At 38.8% G+C, this 16,981-nt stretch overlaps 1 protein-coding gene across 1 annotated transcript in view; it reads right to left on the bottom strand.

Moving 5' to 3' along the window:
• LRGUK (leucine rich repeats and guanylate kinase domain containing) overlaps positions 1-16,981 on the bottom strand; it is a 130,806-nt gene that overhangs the window by 103,802 nt on the left and 10,023 nt on the right. Inside the window, exons 2-5 of the mRNA XM_006144992.1 lie at positions 16,810-16,917; positions 13,541-13,622; positions 9,433-9,533; positions 5,273-5,354 (exon numbers count right to left, since the gene is read on the bottom strand). Coding sequence (XP_006145054.1) covers positions 5,273-5,354; positions 9,433-9,533; positions 13,541-13,622; positions 16,810-16,917 — 373 coding nt within the window. The remainder of the gene's footprint in view (positions 1-5,272; positions 5,355-9,432; positions 9,534-13,540; positions 13,623-16,809; positions 16,918-16,981) is intronic.

Genomic DNA, 16,981 nt, shown 5'->3' with positions numbered 1-16,981 from the left:
CTCTGGACTCCCACATGGCCAACCACAGTTCAAGTCCCAGACATGGTGGCTTGCTTTCTCACTTTACTTCTCTCTCTCTCTTCAAATTAATATAATAATAAAATAATATTTTTTAAAAACATAATAAATACTTTTTTTGTTTTTGTTTTCATTTAAAGAGAGATTTTTGCTATAGGACACATGCGTTCACCAGAGAAACAGAGAGAGGCATAGAGACAGAAAGTGAGAAATCACTCCCTGGGGGGATGGCCATGCTGCAATTCCTTCTACATTTTCCTCTTGGGATCTTGGGAATGCATACACATGCACTCAGCATGAGTTTTAAGCCACCGGGTTCAGGACTTGAACCACATGGGAGTCCAGCCATGTAACCATTATGCCATCTGCTGGCCCCAGAATAAATACATTTTTTCTTTTTTTGGAAAGGTATTTGCTATAGGGCACGTGCGCTCACCAGAAAGAGAGACAGAAAGGGAAAATTCATCCCCCAGGGGGATGGCCACGCTGCAATCGAGATCTTGGGCATGCACACACACGCGCCCGGTATGAGTTTAAGCCACCAGGTCCAGGACTCAAACCTCGGTCGACTACATGGGAGTCCAGCAACATAGCCATTATGCTGACTGCTGGTCCCAATAAAAACATTTTTAAAAAGAATAAATACATTCACTTAACCTTGGCAAAATTTATCATCTCACAATTTAGGATGATTATCAATTACTCATGAGTTACCCACAAATGGAAGGAAATAAAAGCATAGTAAGAAAAAATTAAAAAGTGGTATCTTATAGTTAATAATGCTGAGGTATTAATATTATCTAATACAGTCACATTGTCAGTATTTATTTTTAATAACTTCTTTCAAAGTAATTAATATGGAATTGTCAGATTTTTTCAATTTTTACATAAAACCAGGTTATGCTGGATTCATCATTGTCCGTGCATGGTCTGCTTTTGTTTACTTTTAAAATATAATGAACCTTATCAAAGCTACTCCCCCAACTGTCACATACACACACACACACACACACACACACACACACACCAGCCTAAGAAGCAGAACATCAGCAACAACTTCAATCCTCTGCACATCACTCCTGTCCGATTTTTGTGTGTCCCTCTCAGAGATCATCATGGAGCTAATGGTCTCCTCCCTCTTTCCTTTCTCCTTAAGTTTCATGCCTAAGTTATATTTACTAAGATTCATCCTTTTGTGCCCAGCAGATGGCATAATGATTATGCTGCTGGACTCCCATGCATTCAATCACAGTTTGAGTCCTGGACCTGGTGGCTTAAAACTCATGCCAGGTGTATGTGTGTGCATGCCCAAAATCCCAAAAAAGAGAATAGAGAAGGGACTGCAGCATGGCCATCCTCCCCAGGGGTGAGTTCTCATTTCTCAGTCTCTCAGGCAAGCGCACACAGCCTATAGCAAAAATCTCTCTGTAAAAAAAAAAAAAAAAAAAAAGATCCATCCTTATTGCTGTATGTAGATCTATCTCGTGCATTTTTGTGATTGTATGATATGTTATTGTGCAAGTATGCTATCATTTATTTATGCTTTATCAGTGAGTATTTGGATTGTTTCAATCTTTTGCAATTATAAGCAACACTGCTACGAATATTCTTCTACAAGCTTCCAGGTACATGTATGCTAAGCATGCCCCCTGTAGGAACACAAGCACTAGGTCCTAATGAACTTGGATGTCTAACTCTATAAGACAATATGGAATTGTTTTCCAAGGTGGTTAAACTAATTTCATACCAACAAGCAAGGTAAAAGGGAACCTTCTTGATCTATGTGTTCTCTAATACTTGGTATTTTTAAATTTCTTCAATGTCTGTTTAGAGTCTTAAATTGTTCCAGTTGAGTAGATGTAGTACAGTATCTCACGTGGTCTTGAGTAGGATTTCTCTGAATAGCTCTGAAATGAGGTTGACATCTCTTCATATGATTCTTAGCTTTATCTGATTTATTTTCTATAAAGTTCTTTTTCACAACTTTGCCCATCTTCTTATCCAGGGACATGGGATATATCTCTCTTTAGTTAGGCCTTCAATGTCCTTCAATAAAGTTTATTATATTCTCCTACAGGTCTTACTCATCTTTAAAAGATTCGGGTTTTTTGTTGTTGTTGTTGCTCTTATAAATGTAAATCTCTAAATTTGCACTAAATCCTTGCTTCTCGTGTGGAAAAACGCAATTGATTTCTGTTTATTAATGTCATCACCAGCTATGAATAAGGCACTGGACTCCCACATGACCAACCACAGTTCGAGTCACAGACCTGGCTGCTTGAAAATCATGCTGGCTATGTGTGCCCAAGACCTGGGGAAGATAAAGATAATGGAGGAGAAGGGATTGTGGCATGGCGATCCTCACAGGGAGATGACTTCTCACTTTCTCTCTCATTATCTCTGTCTCTCTCCAGCATGTGAACACACCCTATGGCAAAAACAAAATGAAAATAAAATAAAATAGAGTCATAACCAGCCACCCTGTTGAACTCTCAAAATTCTATTATTTCCAGTATTTATTTTAAGTCCCTTTTGTCATTCTCTGTAGAGAAACATGTCATTTGCAAAGAATGACATCTATTTTTTCCTTACCAATATTTCCACATATAATTTCTTTTGCATTTTACAGTGCTGGCCAAGACTTCTGAAGCAACAATGCATGGAAGTGACAAGGGTGGCCATCCTTGCTTTGTTCTCAGTTTTAAAGGAAAATGCTTAGAATACATCCCCAATTGGGATAAAATTTGTTTCAGATATTTTTGACATGCTTTATCATAAAAATTCCCTATTGCTAATTTACTCAGTTCTTCTTCTAAGTGAGTGCTAGATTTTATTAAAGTTTCTATAACAAGTTTCTATGAATATTGATCATAAGATGTATTGCTTTTAATCTGTTAATGTAGCTAATGACAGTTATAGATTTTCAGATATTAAATTAACCTTCCAGCCCTGAGAAAAAGCCAACTTGATCATAGTCTTTTTCTTTTTAATACAGTGTCAGATACAGCAGCTATTATTTTGTTTAGAATTTTTACATCTCTTGATATATCATGAATGAAATGAACCTATCATTTTTCTTTCTCTTACAATTCCTTGTTAGATATGAATATCAAAGTAGCCTCATTAGAATGAATTGAGAATATGTCTTCCATTTTTCTTAGAGACAGATTTTTGCTATAGGGCACATATACTCACCTAAGAGACAAAGAGAGATAGACAGACAGAAAACAAGAAATCACGCCCCAGGGGAACAGCCATACCACAATCCCTTCTCCTCCATTCTCCTCTTGGTATCTTCGGCATACACATACATGCACCAGGCGTGAGTTTTAAGCCACCAGGTCTGGGACTCGAACCACAGTCCACTATGTGATAGCCCAACCACATAACCATTACACTATCTGCTGGTCCCATGTCTTCCATTTTTATTACTGAAGGAATTTGTTCATTACTAGAAAATCTACTCTTAAAAATATTGGATCTGGCATTTTTGGTAGAAAATTTTTTAGTTCATTTTATTACTTAATTAACTTATTTTTAAAATTTCCTACAGGGCATGTACACTTGCTAGAAATACAGAGATTACAGAGATGGGAGTGGAGCCGGGCGGGGAGTGGGTGGGTGGAAGGATAGAGTTTTCCATATCTCACTCCAGACTGACTTGTCACCCTCCTCATTTAGGGTACCCGCAATGCTGAATCCCTTTTGGCTGTAGGAGTTGAGGGGCAACTGACTTCTATTGTAGACCGGTGTTTTTTATGCTTTAACATGCACTCAGATCATCTGTGGGCATTGTGAAAATGCAGATTCCGACTTTATAGGTCTGGAGTAAAGGCTGACAATTTCCAGGCTCCAAGAAGTTCGCTGCCGCTGGTCTTCTGCATGGCCTGAGATGAGATGGCTTCTGAGCTGTCAGGTTTTGCCTCTGCAAATTCAGTATACAGGGTGGTCAAGCACGACCTGATGGGTCTATAGAAGAAGCTGCTAATGGGAACACTTCTGGTTTGTCATTACAACATTTCATTTTAATCATTTTCTGATTTCCCTACTATGCTATAATCAGAGCTAGCTCATTTCAAGAGGACCATATAAATGTCCATTGATTGCTCATTTTCACACGGAAGTTCTAAAGGGGCTGGTGCTATGTCTTAATCTTTCCATCCTATGTGAATAAAGGGTTTTCTACAAACTATGTCAAGAAATGGCTCCTGTTCTCCCCATATCTCAGCTTTCTCACAATCACAGCATGTACTAGCTGCTGCCATGCCACATCCCTGGAATGAGGCACCCAGGGGCAATTAATTCACTCCCCATTCTGCCCCGAAAAAATCCCCAGGTGGGTAGAGAGATGCGTACTGAGAAAGAGAAGGCACTGCCTCCCAAAGAACATCAGTCTCTGGTGTAAAAAGACAAGCTCATTAAAATCACGGATCCCCAATTAACCCCTGAGGCTCTCAAAGTTGGAGCAAGCTGACTTTAAAGTAGTGTTCTGTTTGCATGGAAGCCTGATTTATGCAACAATAGTATGTTCCTGAAGTTGGTCGCAAATCAAAGTCTTTTTTTTTAATGAAAGCATTAAATACAAGAGGACTTCAAAAAGTTCATGGAAAATGAAACAAAATATGAATTTATTTTGATTAAAAAAAAGAAATCCATGTGTAGTTTTTTTTTCATAATATACATTTCCATGTACTTTTCAAAGACCCTCCCCCCCCATCCCATAACACTAGAAAGGCTTGCTATTTAAAGGGAACTCTTATCAATTCATTTATAAAATAAATAAACATAAATTTTCCATTTGACTGTGTTTGGATTTCCAAATACTGAATTTATATAAAATAGGCTACAAGTTGAAGTAAATCTGATGAAAGGAGCTAATTAAAACAGAATTTCTTCTCTGGTTCTAGAATCAAGAATAAGCTTACATTTCTGGGAAGAATGACTATCTTACTTAGTTTTCATGGGTAAGGTGCTCTTGGCAAGCTTTAGCTTGCAGTTCTATTCCTTGGTACACGAAATATCTTTCTTCATTGTGTAAATATCAATTCTTAAACATTTAAATGAGTCATACTGCTCTAATAAATTGCTTATCGGGTACTACTAGGTTGTTGGGAAAGTCATGACATATTTTTCTGTTTTTCTATGAAAAAAATGTGTCACAACTTTCCTGATGACTCAAGTATTTCATGTAATCTTGTTTGGTCTTTAATGGACCTATTAGCCAAAGTTTCCCCCTTACTCAGTCAAAGGATACTGTCCAAAATTAGTTTAGTGAGAGCATGGTATGCCGACAAATCACACATTTCAGAAATTTGGTTGTGGGAAAAATCCACCTTCTGGAGAGAAAAAGAGAACAGTAAGTTATATTTTACTTTTCATTTGTATTTACTACAGTAATTAATTGCACAAGAAGAAGATCTTTCTGGATATAGAGGCAGAATTCATCACTTGTAGTCCACCTAAGGCTAAAACATTCATCTGACTTTAATCATTTTCTAACCAGGATTCTTCTCTGTCCACCTTGACGGATACAACGAAGGACACTCCTTCATGGACCACTGGGACGTCCCACAACTGAAATGCTTGAAATTCTGATAAATTAGAGGAATGGAAAGCATTTGCAGCATTTACTTTAAACCTTTTCAGGTCTTTTTTCAGGCTTTACCTCAATCTTATTCTTACTTCCCACCATTTATTTCATTTTCTCTAATGCCCAATAAAATGTATTCATTTAGTTTATATGCGTATCTTGTTTCCCTTTTCCATTCCTATCTCGAGCTATTCTCCCATGTCATCCCCTAAATGCCAGAAAAGTCTTGCTTATTCATCCCTCAGGCCATCACATCTTCAACATTATATCCTTTCTTAAAACTATTTTAGGAAAGCATTTTCAGCAACATCTGTTGTAGCTAGTCAAAAGATATGAGACTAAAAATCAACATTAAATAATTACTTACCTACTGGCAAAAGGTAAAGAAAATTAACTTTTTAAAAAGGGAAAGAAAAAAATCTCAAGTTTTTTTCTGAAACATTGCATTGGTAACTTGTTGGGCATATTTTAATTATTTTGGATAGTTTGGAAAACTATCAACCAATTATATAATTTTTAGTATCATGCTTATCTTTTTTTTTTTTTTTTCCCTTTAAGATAGTGATTCTACTCCAAAAATTTACTAAAATGATTTTTGGCAACATGCTAAATACTAAATATATTAAGTACCAAAATTTCATATACTGAATAATTTTTTAAAAAATCAGAAACAATTCCAAGTGGCAAGAGTAGAAAACTGGCTAAATCAATGACAAAACACCAATAGGACTATACTTGGATAGTCAGTAAAATGCGTGTTTGAAAAACAAGTGATTAGAAATGTGCAAATAAAATAGTGTTAAGTAAAACAACCACAACTCTAAATGAATACATATACAAATAGCAACTATGTAAAATTCATACTATGAAACATCAGTTTGGCATGACCTACATGGAGTTTAACATTCATTTCTTTTCTTCTAATGATGATGGGCTAGAAGTAAATTCATTGTTATTTGGGCTTTTTCCATCAACACCTGTCACTCTTGGGCCACAGCATGACATCTATGTAGCTATGCCTCTATTGGGGCTCCATGACAACACCATGTCCTCTATGTGCCTATGATACCAGGTTCATCAAGAGACCCTACAAAGGGTATGGTATTGCTTTGACTCCCACTGGAACCCAGAGTTTACAGTAAGTCTCTGCCAAATTAAATGACCATTTTCAACTACAAGAGCAAAAGCAGCCTAGAAATACAAAAAGAGTACAGTACAAGCTCCTGCTCCCCAGGAAATGCACACGCTCTTCAGTTGACAGTATGAGGCTTCTAGATACTAAATGAAAAGGAAGTAGGGATCCTCAAGAAAGTGGGACCTACCACACAGTCTGACTTACTGGAAAGAAAGATAGGGGCTTTGTGGTCAGATGTTGGATTCTCTTTAGTTCTGCTATCTTCCAGCAAATCCTAAATTCCTTAAGCATTCTGTGCTTCAGTGTCCTCATTTGTAAGATGAGACGGCAGCAGATGCCTTACAGTCTTAGTGAGAGAATTAGATAAGATCATGCATTGAAAATACTAGAAGGTCTCAATTATTCCTTCCCAGTTCCATACAGAGTACATATGTGGGTTGAAACACCCCTGGGGCAGTCTGGCACTTGGCAAGCTCTTCTCTAAAGTTACCAATGTATTTATTCTTAACTCTCTGGGAACTCAAGACCTTAAAGATGGGGTATATACTCTCTGCTGCTGTTCATTTGTAGGGTCTCTTTGGGAGGAAGCAAGGCGGAAATGTGAATGGAAGAAACTCCCCAGAAGTTTTTCCTGGGGTAGTAGTCACACCGTCACCATGGCGGATGCCCCCCAGGTCATAGAGCAAGGCAAATGGGACAGATAGCACAGAAAACTGAAACAGCTCTGCAAAAACAATTTCTGGAAACCTCAAGAACATGCACCCCCACACTAAAGGCAAATAGGTTCCTGCATGGCTTGTTTGGATGAAGGCATGTCACCCTGGCAATAACTATAATTTCAAAGGAAAGAAACACTATGGATAAAAAACTATGGATAAAAATGGAGTGATGGGACCAGCAGATGACATAGTGGTTAAGCCACTGTACACTCCCACATGGCCAACCATGGTTCAAGTCCTGAACCTGGTGGGTTGCTTTCTCACTTTCTCTCTCTCTCTCTGTCTCTTTGGTGAAATTAAATGAATGAATAAATAAACTTAAATAAAGTCATTCTTTCCAAAACATGGAGTGATATGAGACAACAGAAAAAAAAATAAGGTGTCTCACTATCAGTCTGGGGAAAGGCAGACTCATCATTTCAAACACTGTCATAGCTGTGGAAACCTCAGGAGAATACTTTAGATCAAAGTTAACTTGGTTTGTAAATAAAATTAGTAGATAATAAAACATAACATTTACTGTCTATTCCTTAATATAACTTTTTTTTTAAGAGAGATTTTTACTATAGGGTGCATGTACTTGCCGGAGAGATAGAAGGAGACAGAGAGACAGATAGTGAGAAATATCCTCCTGGGGGGATGACCATGCTGCAATCGCTTCTCCTCCATGCTCCTCTTGGGGTTTGGGGCACACACACACACATATCTGGCATGAGCTTAAGCCACTGGGCTCAGGACTTGAACTGGTCAACTATGTAGGAGTCCAGTGACATAACCATTATGCCATCAGCTGGTCCCAAAATAACTTTTTAAAAATAAGTGAGTCGGGTACCAGCAGTTAGCGTAATGGCTGTGTCGCTGGACTCCCACGTAGTTGACCGCGGTTTGCGTCCCGGACCCGGTGGCTTAAAACTCACGCCAGGCGCGTGTGCATGCGTGCCCAAGATCCCCAGAGGAGAATGGAGGAGAAGGGATTGCAGCGTGACCATCCCCCCTGGGGGGTGATTTCTCGCTTTCTGTCTCTCTGTCTCTCTCTGTCTGTCTGGCGAGCACACGTGCCCTATAGCAATAAACCTCTCCCCCCCCCAAAAAAAAATAAGTGAGTCCATAAAAGAACACTAATCACAAGCTCTGTGACAATGGTTTCCAAAATAGTCAACACATTAGAGCTGCCTGGGGGATCTTTAAAAAGTCCTAAGTTCAGGCCTTACCTTGGACCACTTGAGTCAAAATCTCTGGCTGAGAGGTCCAGGCAGGTCCAGGTCCAGGTGATCTCAACGTGCAAAAACCATGGGGAGCCCTACTCTGACCTCTGCGATGGTTCATGGACCAGCAGCAATGACACCCCCTAAAATCTTCTTCTAAATTACAGACTCAGGCCCAAGTCTAGACCTAAGAGGGCAGACTCATTTTCACAAGAGCCCCAGGTGATCTGGGCACACATTAAAGCAGGAGACACAACGCTCTACAGCACAGCAAACTGTCCCATAAACCACTGTTCACAGAGAGTTTACAGCTGCTTTGAAACTGCAGACGCAAATCCAGAGATGCAAGAATGCAGGTCTGAGAGCAATGGTTTCTAAATGACAATCAATCACGTTGGATAAAGAAGAAGGCAAAGTTTGATCACTGAGGAATGTTTTCCAGATATTTCGGATATAAAATTTTTCAGATAGAATTGTTCTGTTATAACCAAAAAGAAAGCAATAATAACTACTATTTAAATGAGGAAAAGAGAACAGAAGGAAGTTAGTTCTTTGGTTTGAACATGAGGTTTTAGTAAAACTTCTTTGAAAGTCTATCTGTTGATAGACCATCTCCCTTTCCAAATTATTCTCCTTTTTTATTTCATTTCAGACATAAAATTTATCTGTACATTTTATACTCTCTAAATTCTCTATTTTAGTTCTGTCTTGCTTACATTTTACGAACTACATAACATATGCGATTAGTATATTGATAAACTCTACCTTGAGATTCTTAGGTGGCTTGAAATTGAAGAATGTAGTCAGTTTATTTTGAGAAGCATTGAGTTCTAGAAGATAAGGCATATAACTCACACAAGACAAATCTAGAGGAAAAATAAGTATAGAATAAGATAAGCCAATAAGGTACTAGACAAAGTCATTAAGAACAGTATATGTGACATCAAAATATTTTTGTGAGGGCCAATTGCAAGCACATCTTATTCAAAATGAAATGAATAAAATCAGAAGTATGTGAAATACACACACAAACACACAGGTGGAAACTCTGAACCAATCATTTAATGTTCATCTTCAAGGCCTGCCCACATCATCCATCCCTGTTTTCAGGGCACTCAAATAACCGATGGCTGAGGTCTCTTCCAAGTCCCATCTTACTCTCCCAACATCTGCTAACACTCAAATGATTCATAAATTGTCAGCCTGGGAGGAAAGGATGAAAAACTAAAGCCTTAGATAATCCTCTTGATAATTAGCCCCTAAATAATGGAATTAAGTCTTTTCAAAAAAGACTGGAGATGTCATAATTAGAGAGTTCTCTTTGTCATAAATTAAATTTTGTTTCAGTTAGACTTAATCCTAAATCTCACTAATTATTTGAAGTGATTTTGATCATTGTCATTATTTTACTTTGACTCTGGATTGGTTCAAAAGTACATCTGAATTTTGCATTTTATTCCAACCAAATATTCTGATCTTTGAATACTAAGTACAAAACTTATCATACTAATAAAGGATACTCCTAAGACCAGCCTATGGCATAATGGTTACCTCAATAGACTCCCACATAGTCGACTACAGTTTGAGTGCCAGATCTGGCGGTTTCAAACTCAGGCCAGGCGGGTGTGCATGCATGCCCCAAATCTTGAGAGGAATATGGAGGAAAAGGGATTGCAGCATGGCCATCCCCCCCCCCAGGGGGGGGTGATTTCTCACTTTCTGCCTCTCTGTCTCTCCGGCAAGTACACATACCCTATAGCAAAAATCTCTCTCTCTCAAAAAAAGGATATTCCTAATGAAATTACATAGAAGATGTGGAAATCTTAAAGTATGTGTTGCCTTTCTCTGCCTTTACAAAAAAAAAAAAAAAAAAAAAAAAACAACACACACACACACACTTACAAGGTGGCAGAATGAATTAAAGAAGGACCTGCCCTGTCTCTACAGCAATTCATTTCTCCACCTGAAAACAGTAACAATAATGGCATCCCCCTTTCCTCATTGGAGATCACAGATCAAGCTATTACCCCCTCAAAAGATAGCCTCTCCTGGGAGAATAAAGCCTTCACACTTGAAGCCAGAGTGCTGCTGCCTCCACCAGGGGGCACTGCCACAGATCAGGAGAAAGGAGCCACCCCGGGCAGCATGGGCTCTCTGGAGCAGGTGGCTGGACAGCAGGAGGGGGCTCCAGGCATCTTTTCTTCTCAAGTGTCACTGAAGCCAGAAAACCCCCATCTAGCTCTACCGCCCTCATTTTTCTAGACTAATTTTTACCTTTCTTTAAGAAATAGAAATAGTTCTAGGAAAGAGTACTTTGAGACATTAATTCTTTGGTGGAAATTAAGGAACAAATTAAAGAAGACCGCCTGTGAGAGGAACCCTAAGGGGACACTGGAGCTGCTTTACAATTTGTATCTCTGTCCACTCTGAGCTCAGCTACTCATCTGTCAGTAGTGGTCTCAATTCTATTAACTTTACTGGTGCCCCTGGGTCCCCCCTTGGAGCTAATCTTTCGATGGGCAGGTAAACACTGGTACCATAGAGATCTGTCTTAAAGCAGAAGCAGCTAATACTCAGACCGAGACGAAGACAGGTGAATATATTTCATACTTAGTAGATAGAAAAATATCCCTGATCTGAGTTGCCAGACTTCTAACTCCAGCCGGCCATCAGCCGGCCATGAAGTCCCTACCCAGTGTAGTGACCTCCTTGTCCACCAGATGGCAGGAGCTCCTTGTGTCTACACCTCTGCTTCTCATAACCTGGTCTTGGACCAGCAGCCATCAGCATCACCAGGGAACTTCCTCAGGAGGCAAATTCTTAGGCACCACCCCAGATCTACTGGACTGGAAACTGAGGGTGAGTCCAACTATCTGTGTTTTAAAAGCCGCAGCCCCAGTGTATGTTGAGAAACATTACTTACTTACTCAGTAAAAAGGCTGACTGAGTCATCAATAAGACTACCATCACAAAAAGAAAGCTATACCGTACCTTCCCACACGGTAGGCTCTCAAACATTTAATGAATTGATGAAACGAGCAACCCAAGATTAACAAAGAGTGTTGTGGTGGAAGAGGAAAGTTTCAGTCACGAATGTGGACTCTGCTCAAGTGGCAAGGGTATAAAACCAAGTCTCTCGTACTTAACATTAAGCATCTTTAAAGCCTAAATGCTACAGTTCCTTACTCAGTAGATGAGAGCCACTTTGGGGGTGTGAAATGAGTGGGACACTCCAGCAAGGAACACTAAAACGTCTTTTTGATAATATGATATCTGGGATTGGCTTTAAAAGAACCCTGGGCAAGGGCGGAGGAATGGGGTGATGGGGCAGAGTGGGAAGATAGAGCTGAAACAAGACTGGTGTGGATTAATAACTGCTGACCTTGAACATTCATTCTAATATTCTATTTGTTTTCATATTTGTAACTTCCTATAATAAAGTTTTTAAAACTAGAAAACAACAGCATCTCAAAAACAGCAACATTTTAAGAATTAAAATGAGCTAGAATACTTCTTAGCCATTGAAGAGTGAATTTTCATGATTGAAGTCATACATATGGCAGGGGAAAAAATCAGAAAATTAAACAAGACTACATTTGTAGTTTTTAAAAAGTCAGGCAAAAGAAGCAAGGAGGAAGATTATTGGTGGAGAAAGTGAGTCAGAAATAATGATTTGCTTACTTCCTTAAAAGTTTCCAGAAAGAAATATACACCGTTAACTTTAAATACAATTTTAAAAAACTAGAAACAAGCTTTAAAGAAAGTGTGATAATTGCAGGATTAACATCATTAAATGTGAACATGTCATAACAAATATATAGAACTACAAATGGTAAAATTGAAAGAATCAGCTAAACATATCGAAACAGCAAAAAACGGGGGAAATACATTTGTGAAGCCCTGACGCTAAAATAAGAAACAGCAGCTAGCAAGAATTCAAATATAAAAGCAAAGGCAAAATAAAGAAATTAATCTGCTAAAGGGGAGTAAAACACCTAATTCATCTGAATAACTTCTTCTTTTTCTTGGCAGATGCACTCATCGGAGAGACAGAGAAAGTGGGAAATCACCCCCAAGGGGGGATGGCCACTTCACAGTCCCTTCTCCTCCATTCTTGGCTCAAGATCTAGGGCACACACGCACATGCACCCAGCATGAATTTTAAGTTGCTAGGTCTGAGACTCAAACCACGGTCAACTATGTGGGAGTCCAGTGATGTAACCATTACACCATCTGCTGGTCCCTTGCACTGAATAACTTCTAAAAGGGTAAAAAAGGTATCATCAAATATTAGGAAGTATGTTTGAAGAAATAATGACTGATTTCTTAAAAGATAAAAATAAAGCAAACATTTCATCTCATATTCTTTTTTTTTTTTCCTTTTGCTATAGGGCACATGCACTCACCAGAGAGAGACAGAGAGAGAGGGAAAGTAAGAAATCACCCCTCAAGGTGGGGGTGGCCATGCTGGAATCACTTCTCTTCTTATTATCCTCTTAGGATTTTGAGCACACACACACATGTGCCCAGCATGATTTTCAAGCTGCCTGATCTGGGACTCAAACCATGGAGTCAGCTACATGGGATCCAGCACCTTAACCACCATGCCACCTGCTGATCCTTTTATCTTATACTCTTAAATATCACTGACTGTGTTGCAATCATATCATAATACTGCAGACCTGTACTTTTTTTTTTTTTTTTACTCATCAGTCACTGGTGCCTTTTTTGCATGGAAAGCAAAAGACCAATATATAAATTAATCCACAAATTACTAATATCAGGTTTGTCAGTATTAAACTATATTGCATACTGAAATATTTACTCTTTAAAAATATTCAGTGTTCAGTCTACTAGGATGGCAACTACATACCTTCAATTTTATTTATCGAAAGATCCAATTTCTGTAGGTGAACATATTCGCAGAGAATGCTAATGTCAATTAAATCACGACCCTGAAAAAATAAAAGGTAAAAATCTTCAATATTGCCTTCACAGGTTCGTACTTGGCCTTTTTGCAACATTAGAGATAATAGTTGATGAAAAGAAATCCAGAATTTCTTTCAAAAGTGTAGAAGAAGAGAGAGAACAAAATCTGAAGCCTACTCCAGGATCTCAAACAGACTACAGACCCCATCAAAAGAATGCACTCCTCTGAAGAAAATAATAGCTTAGGAAATTAGTGTTGTTAGCAAGAACGAATACAACATGAAAAGGCAAATTAAAGCAGTGTTTATGAAGACCTTTCGAGTTTTATATTTAAAAGAAAAAAACACACATAATAGCAATAAAGACAAAGCCTTTATCTAGTAGAAGAACAGAAAAAGCAAATGCCTAGAATTTAAATGAAGTTTTAAAGAGAGTTCACACCTAGTCAGGAGATCATGAACAACAATACTAACTACACTTTCAAAGGGTTCACTTCAAAGCTCTCTGAAGAGAATCATAACTGCTCAAAGCCATGAAATCTGTTGAGCAGATTATTCTCAGTTTACAGATGAGGACTATGAGGTCCATATAAGTATGTGAATAGCCCCAAGTCACATAGCAAGTGATATGGTGTGAATGTTGCCCATATACTCACAGGTGGAAATTTTATTGTGATGGGATTAAGAGGATAAAAACTTAATCTAGTTATGGTCCTAGAAGGTGGGACCTTTGGACAAGTATTAGAAATAGGTCATCAGGACAGGCCCCATGATTGACTCCTGGTGGATTCATAAGAAAAAATGAGGCCAGGGACCAGCAGAAGGTCCAGTGTATGTCCAGGATTCCCACATGGTCAACCGCGGCTCATGTCCTGGACTGGTGACTTGAAACTCACACTGGGCACATGTGTGTGCATGCCCAAGATCCTGGGAAAAGAAAGGAGGAGAAGGTATTGCAACATGGCCACTTCCTCCCCTCTCCACCCCCACCCCCCCAGGGGTGATTTCTTGCTTTCATTCTCACTGTCTCTGTCTCTTTCTCACTCCAGGGAGTGCATGCACCCAAAGGCAAAACAAAACTTTAAAAAAAAAAAAAAAAAGGAAGAGGCCAGAACGAGACACAGATCACAATCTCCGGCCCTCCACCACATAATAATGCAGACAAAAGACCTTCATCAAATACATCAAATGCATGTGCTCTAAACCACAAGTAGAATAAACTGTCCCCACAAATCTCAGTTTCAGGTATTTTCTCTTTTTATTGAGAGGGAGAGTTTTACTTTTAGAGCACATGTGCTCACCAGAGAGACAGAAAAAGTGAAATCACCCCCCCCCCCATGGGGGATGGCCACACTACAATCCCTTCTCCTCTCAGGATTTTGGGCACATAAGCACACACGCCTAACTTGAGTTTCAAGCCACTGGATCCAGGACTCAAATCAAACCACAATCAGCCATGTGGGAATCCAGCGCCTGAACCACTATACCACCTGGCCCCCAGATATAGTCTACTGGCAACAGAATGGACTAGAACAGCAAGTTAGTAAGAAGTAAACTGCAAGGCTTCTGAAACATTGTCGAAAATTCTATCCATGAAATCTTCCCTCTAGTGAGCGTCAAGTGGAGGAACGTGGTCCCAAGAAACAAAGATTGATATTACCAGTTTATGTTGCAATGTCAGAGTCAGAAAAAACAACCACCACCACCAAAGCAGAGTCTCATTATAAGCTGGTTCTCATATAGAACAATGAAGGCTGTTTCATGAAGGCTGCTGGACCGCAATGAATTCTGAATACCTACGATGTACAAGGTACTGTTCGTGGATGATGAGAAAAAACAACGATGGAACAGAGTTCACGTACCCTCAAGAAACTTATGACTTTGGAGGACAGAAGGTATGTACACAAATAATAAGAAAAAGGACAAAATAATGTGTGACACAGGTAAGATCTAAGGGGGAAAATGTCGCTAAACCATGCATCCCTAAGAAAGTGTATTCAGTAAGACAGGTTATTAAGGCAAAGTAATTCAACATGTAATATCTCAACTGTAAGGAGGTCAGTGGCAAAATAAGTTAAGCTTCAGTCCATCTAGCTGAAATAAGATTTAAAAGATTGCTTTTTGGGGGTAGATCAATTTAAGGCCCAGCACTGGGTACATAAGCAGAATATTGATTGAAAGGGCCTTGTGTGGGGATATATTGGCAGCTGCAACTAGACACCATTCCAATGCTAACACAGTGCAGTGTCGACAGGGTGCACCCTCTATGTTATTGCCTTACTGGTGAGCCATCCATAAAACGTTATAAAGTGCAAATAGTAAAGGATTACAGCTTTAATATGCTGACCTCAGGGACATGCTATGGAACCAGTATAGGTGAAAACAGCTCACCGTTCTTGATAGTTTACTAATTCGAATTCAAGACAGAACAGTCTTGCAGCGAATTATATATACTTAGCCAAATCATGATGCTATAGTGAAATTTCAGTATGCTTTTTTCAACTATGTATCTACATTTATTCTGGAAATCTCCAAGGAATATTTAATGCTTTACAAAAGAAGGAAGCAAAAAGAATTGCATTATTTTTTTTTAGGACGATAGAGAAATGAAGAAAGAGGCTGAGGTGCCCTGAATAGTTTGCTCTTAGAGCTTTTCTTATGATAAAATCAGAGCGAAGATTTTGGGTTACTCTATGAGTGGTATTGAAATCTTGAAAATTGATGAAGAAGGATAGATTTTTTTTTTCCTTTAATGATAGGTATCTTTTAGAAAGAAAATATAGCTCAAGGCTACTTATTCCTTGACATCCTTTGGGAGGAAAAGTCAATATCAAACTACTTTGTCCTCTTGAATTCAGATATAAATTTTAGTGCTTTTCCACTGATCGGAGAAAAAATTCTTAAAGAGGTTTTGATTGGTTTAACAGAATCAAACCCAACCTTCTGGAAAGAAAGCATTGATTAGTATACTACACACTACATCAGATGAAAGAAATAAAGTGTGAAGAGAATAAAAACAAAGGAATTGGGGAGAGGGGCTGATTGTTGGATTGGCCAGGGTTCTTTGAAGTCTAATATTTATAATAAATATCTATCATCCGTCTCTATCAAATGCAAAGCTCTGAGACCCCAAAAGTTATGAGTACCAAAGAAAATGGGTATGGTCCAACCAGGGTCAAGAGGTAGCCAGTCAAGATGGTCATGGCATACTCACTGATAAAGTTAGATTGAGATAGACCTGCTCAGTTCCAGAGCCTGAGCGCCCCAATTGATGGAGTGCCTCAGCCACAATCTCCTCTCTCAGGATCCCATCAAATTCCTCCTGTAAAAAAAAAAAAAAAAAAAAAAACAAAAAAATGCCCCACATTAGAAAAAAAAAAATTCAC

This window comes from Tupaia chinensis, unplaced genomic scaffold (assembly GCF_000334495.1).
Source record: "Tupaia chinensis unplaced genomic scaffold, TupChi_1.0 Scaffold000140_1, whole genome shotgun sequence".
Taxonomy (NCBI): Eukaryota; Metazoa; Chordata; class Mammalia; order Scandentia; family Tupaiidae; genus Tupaia; species Tupaia belangeri.
Note: the sequence above shows the minus strand (reverse complement) of the source record. Positions and strands in the feature narration are given on the sequence as shown.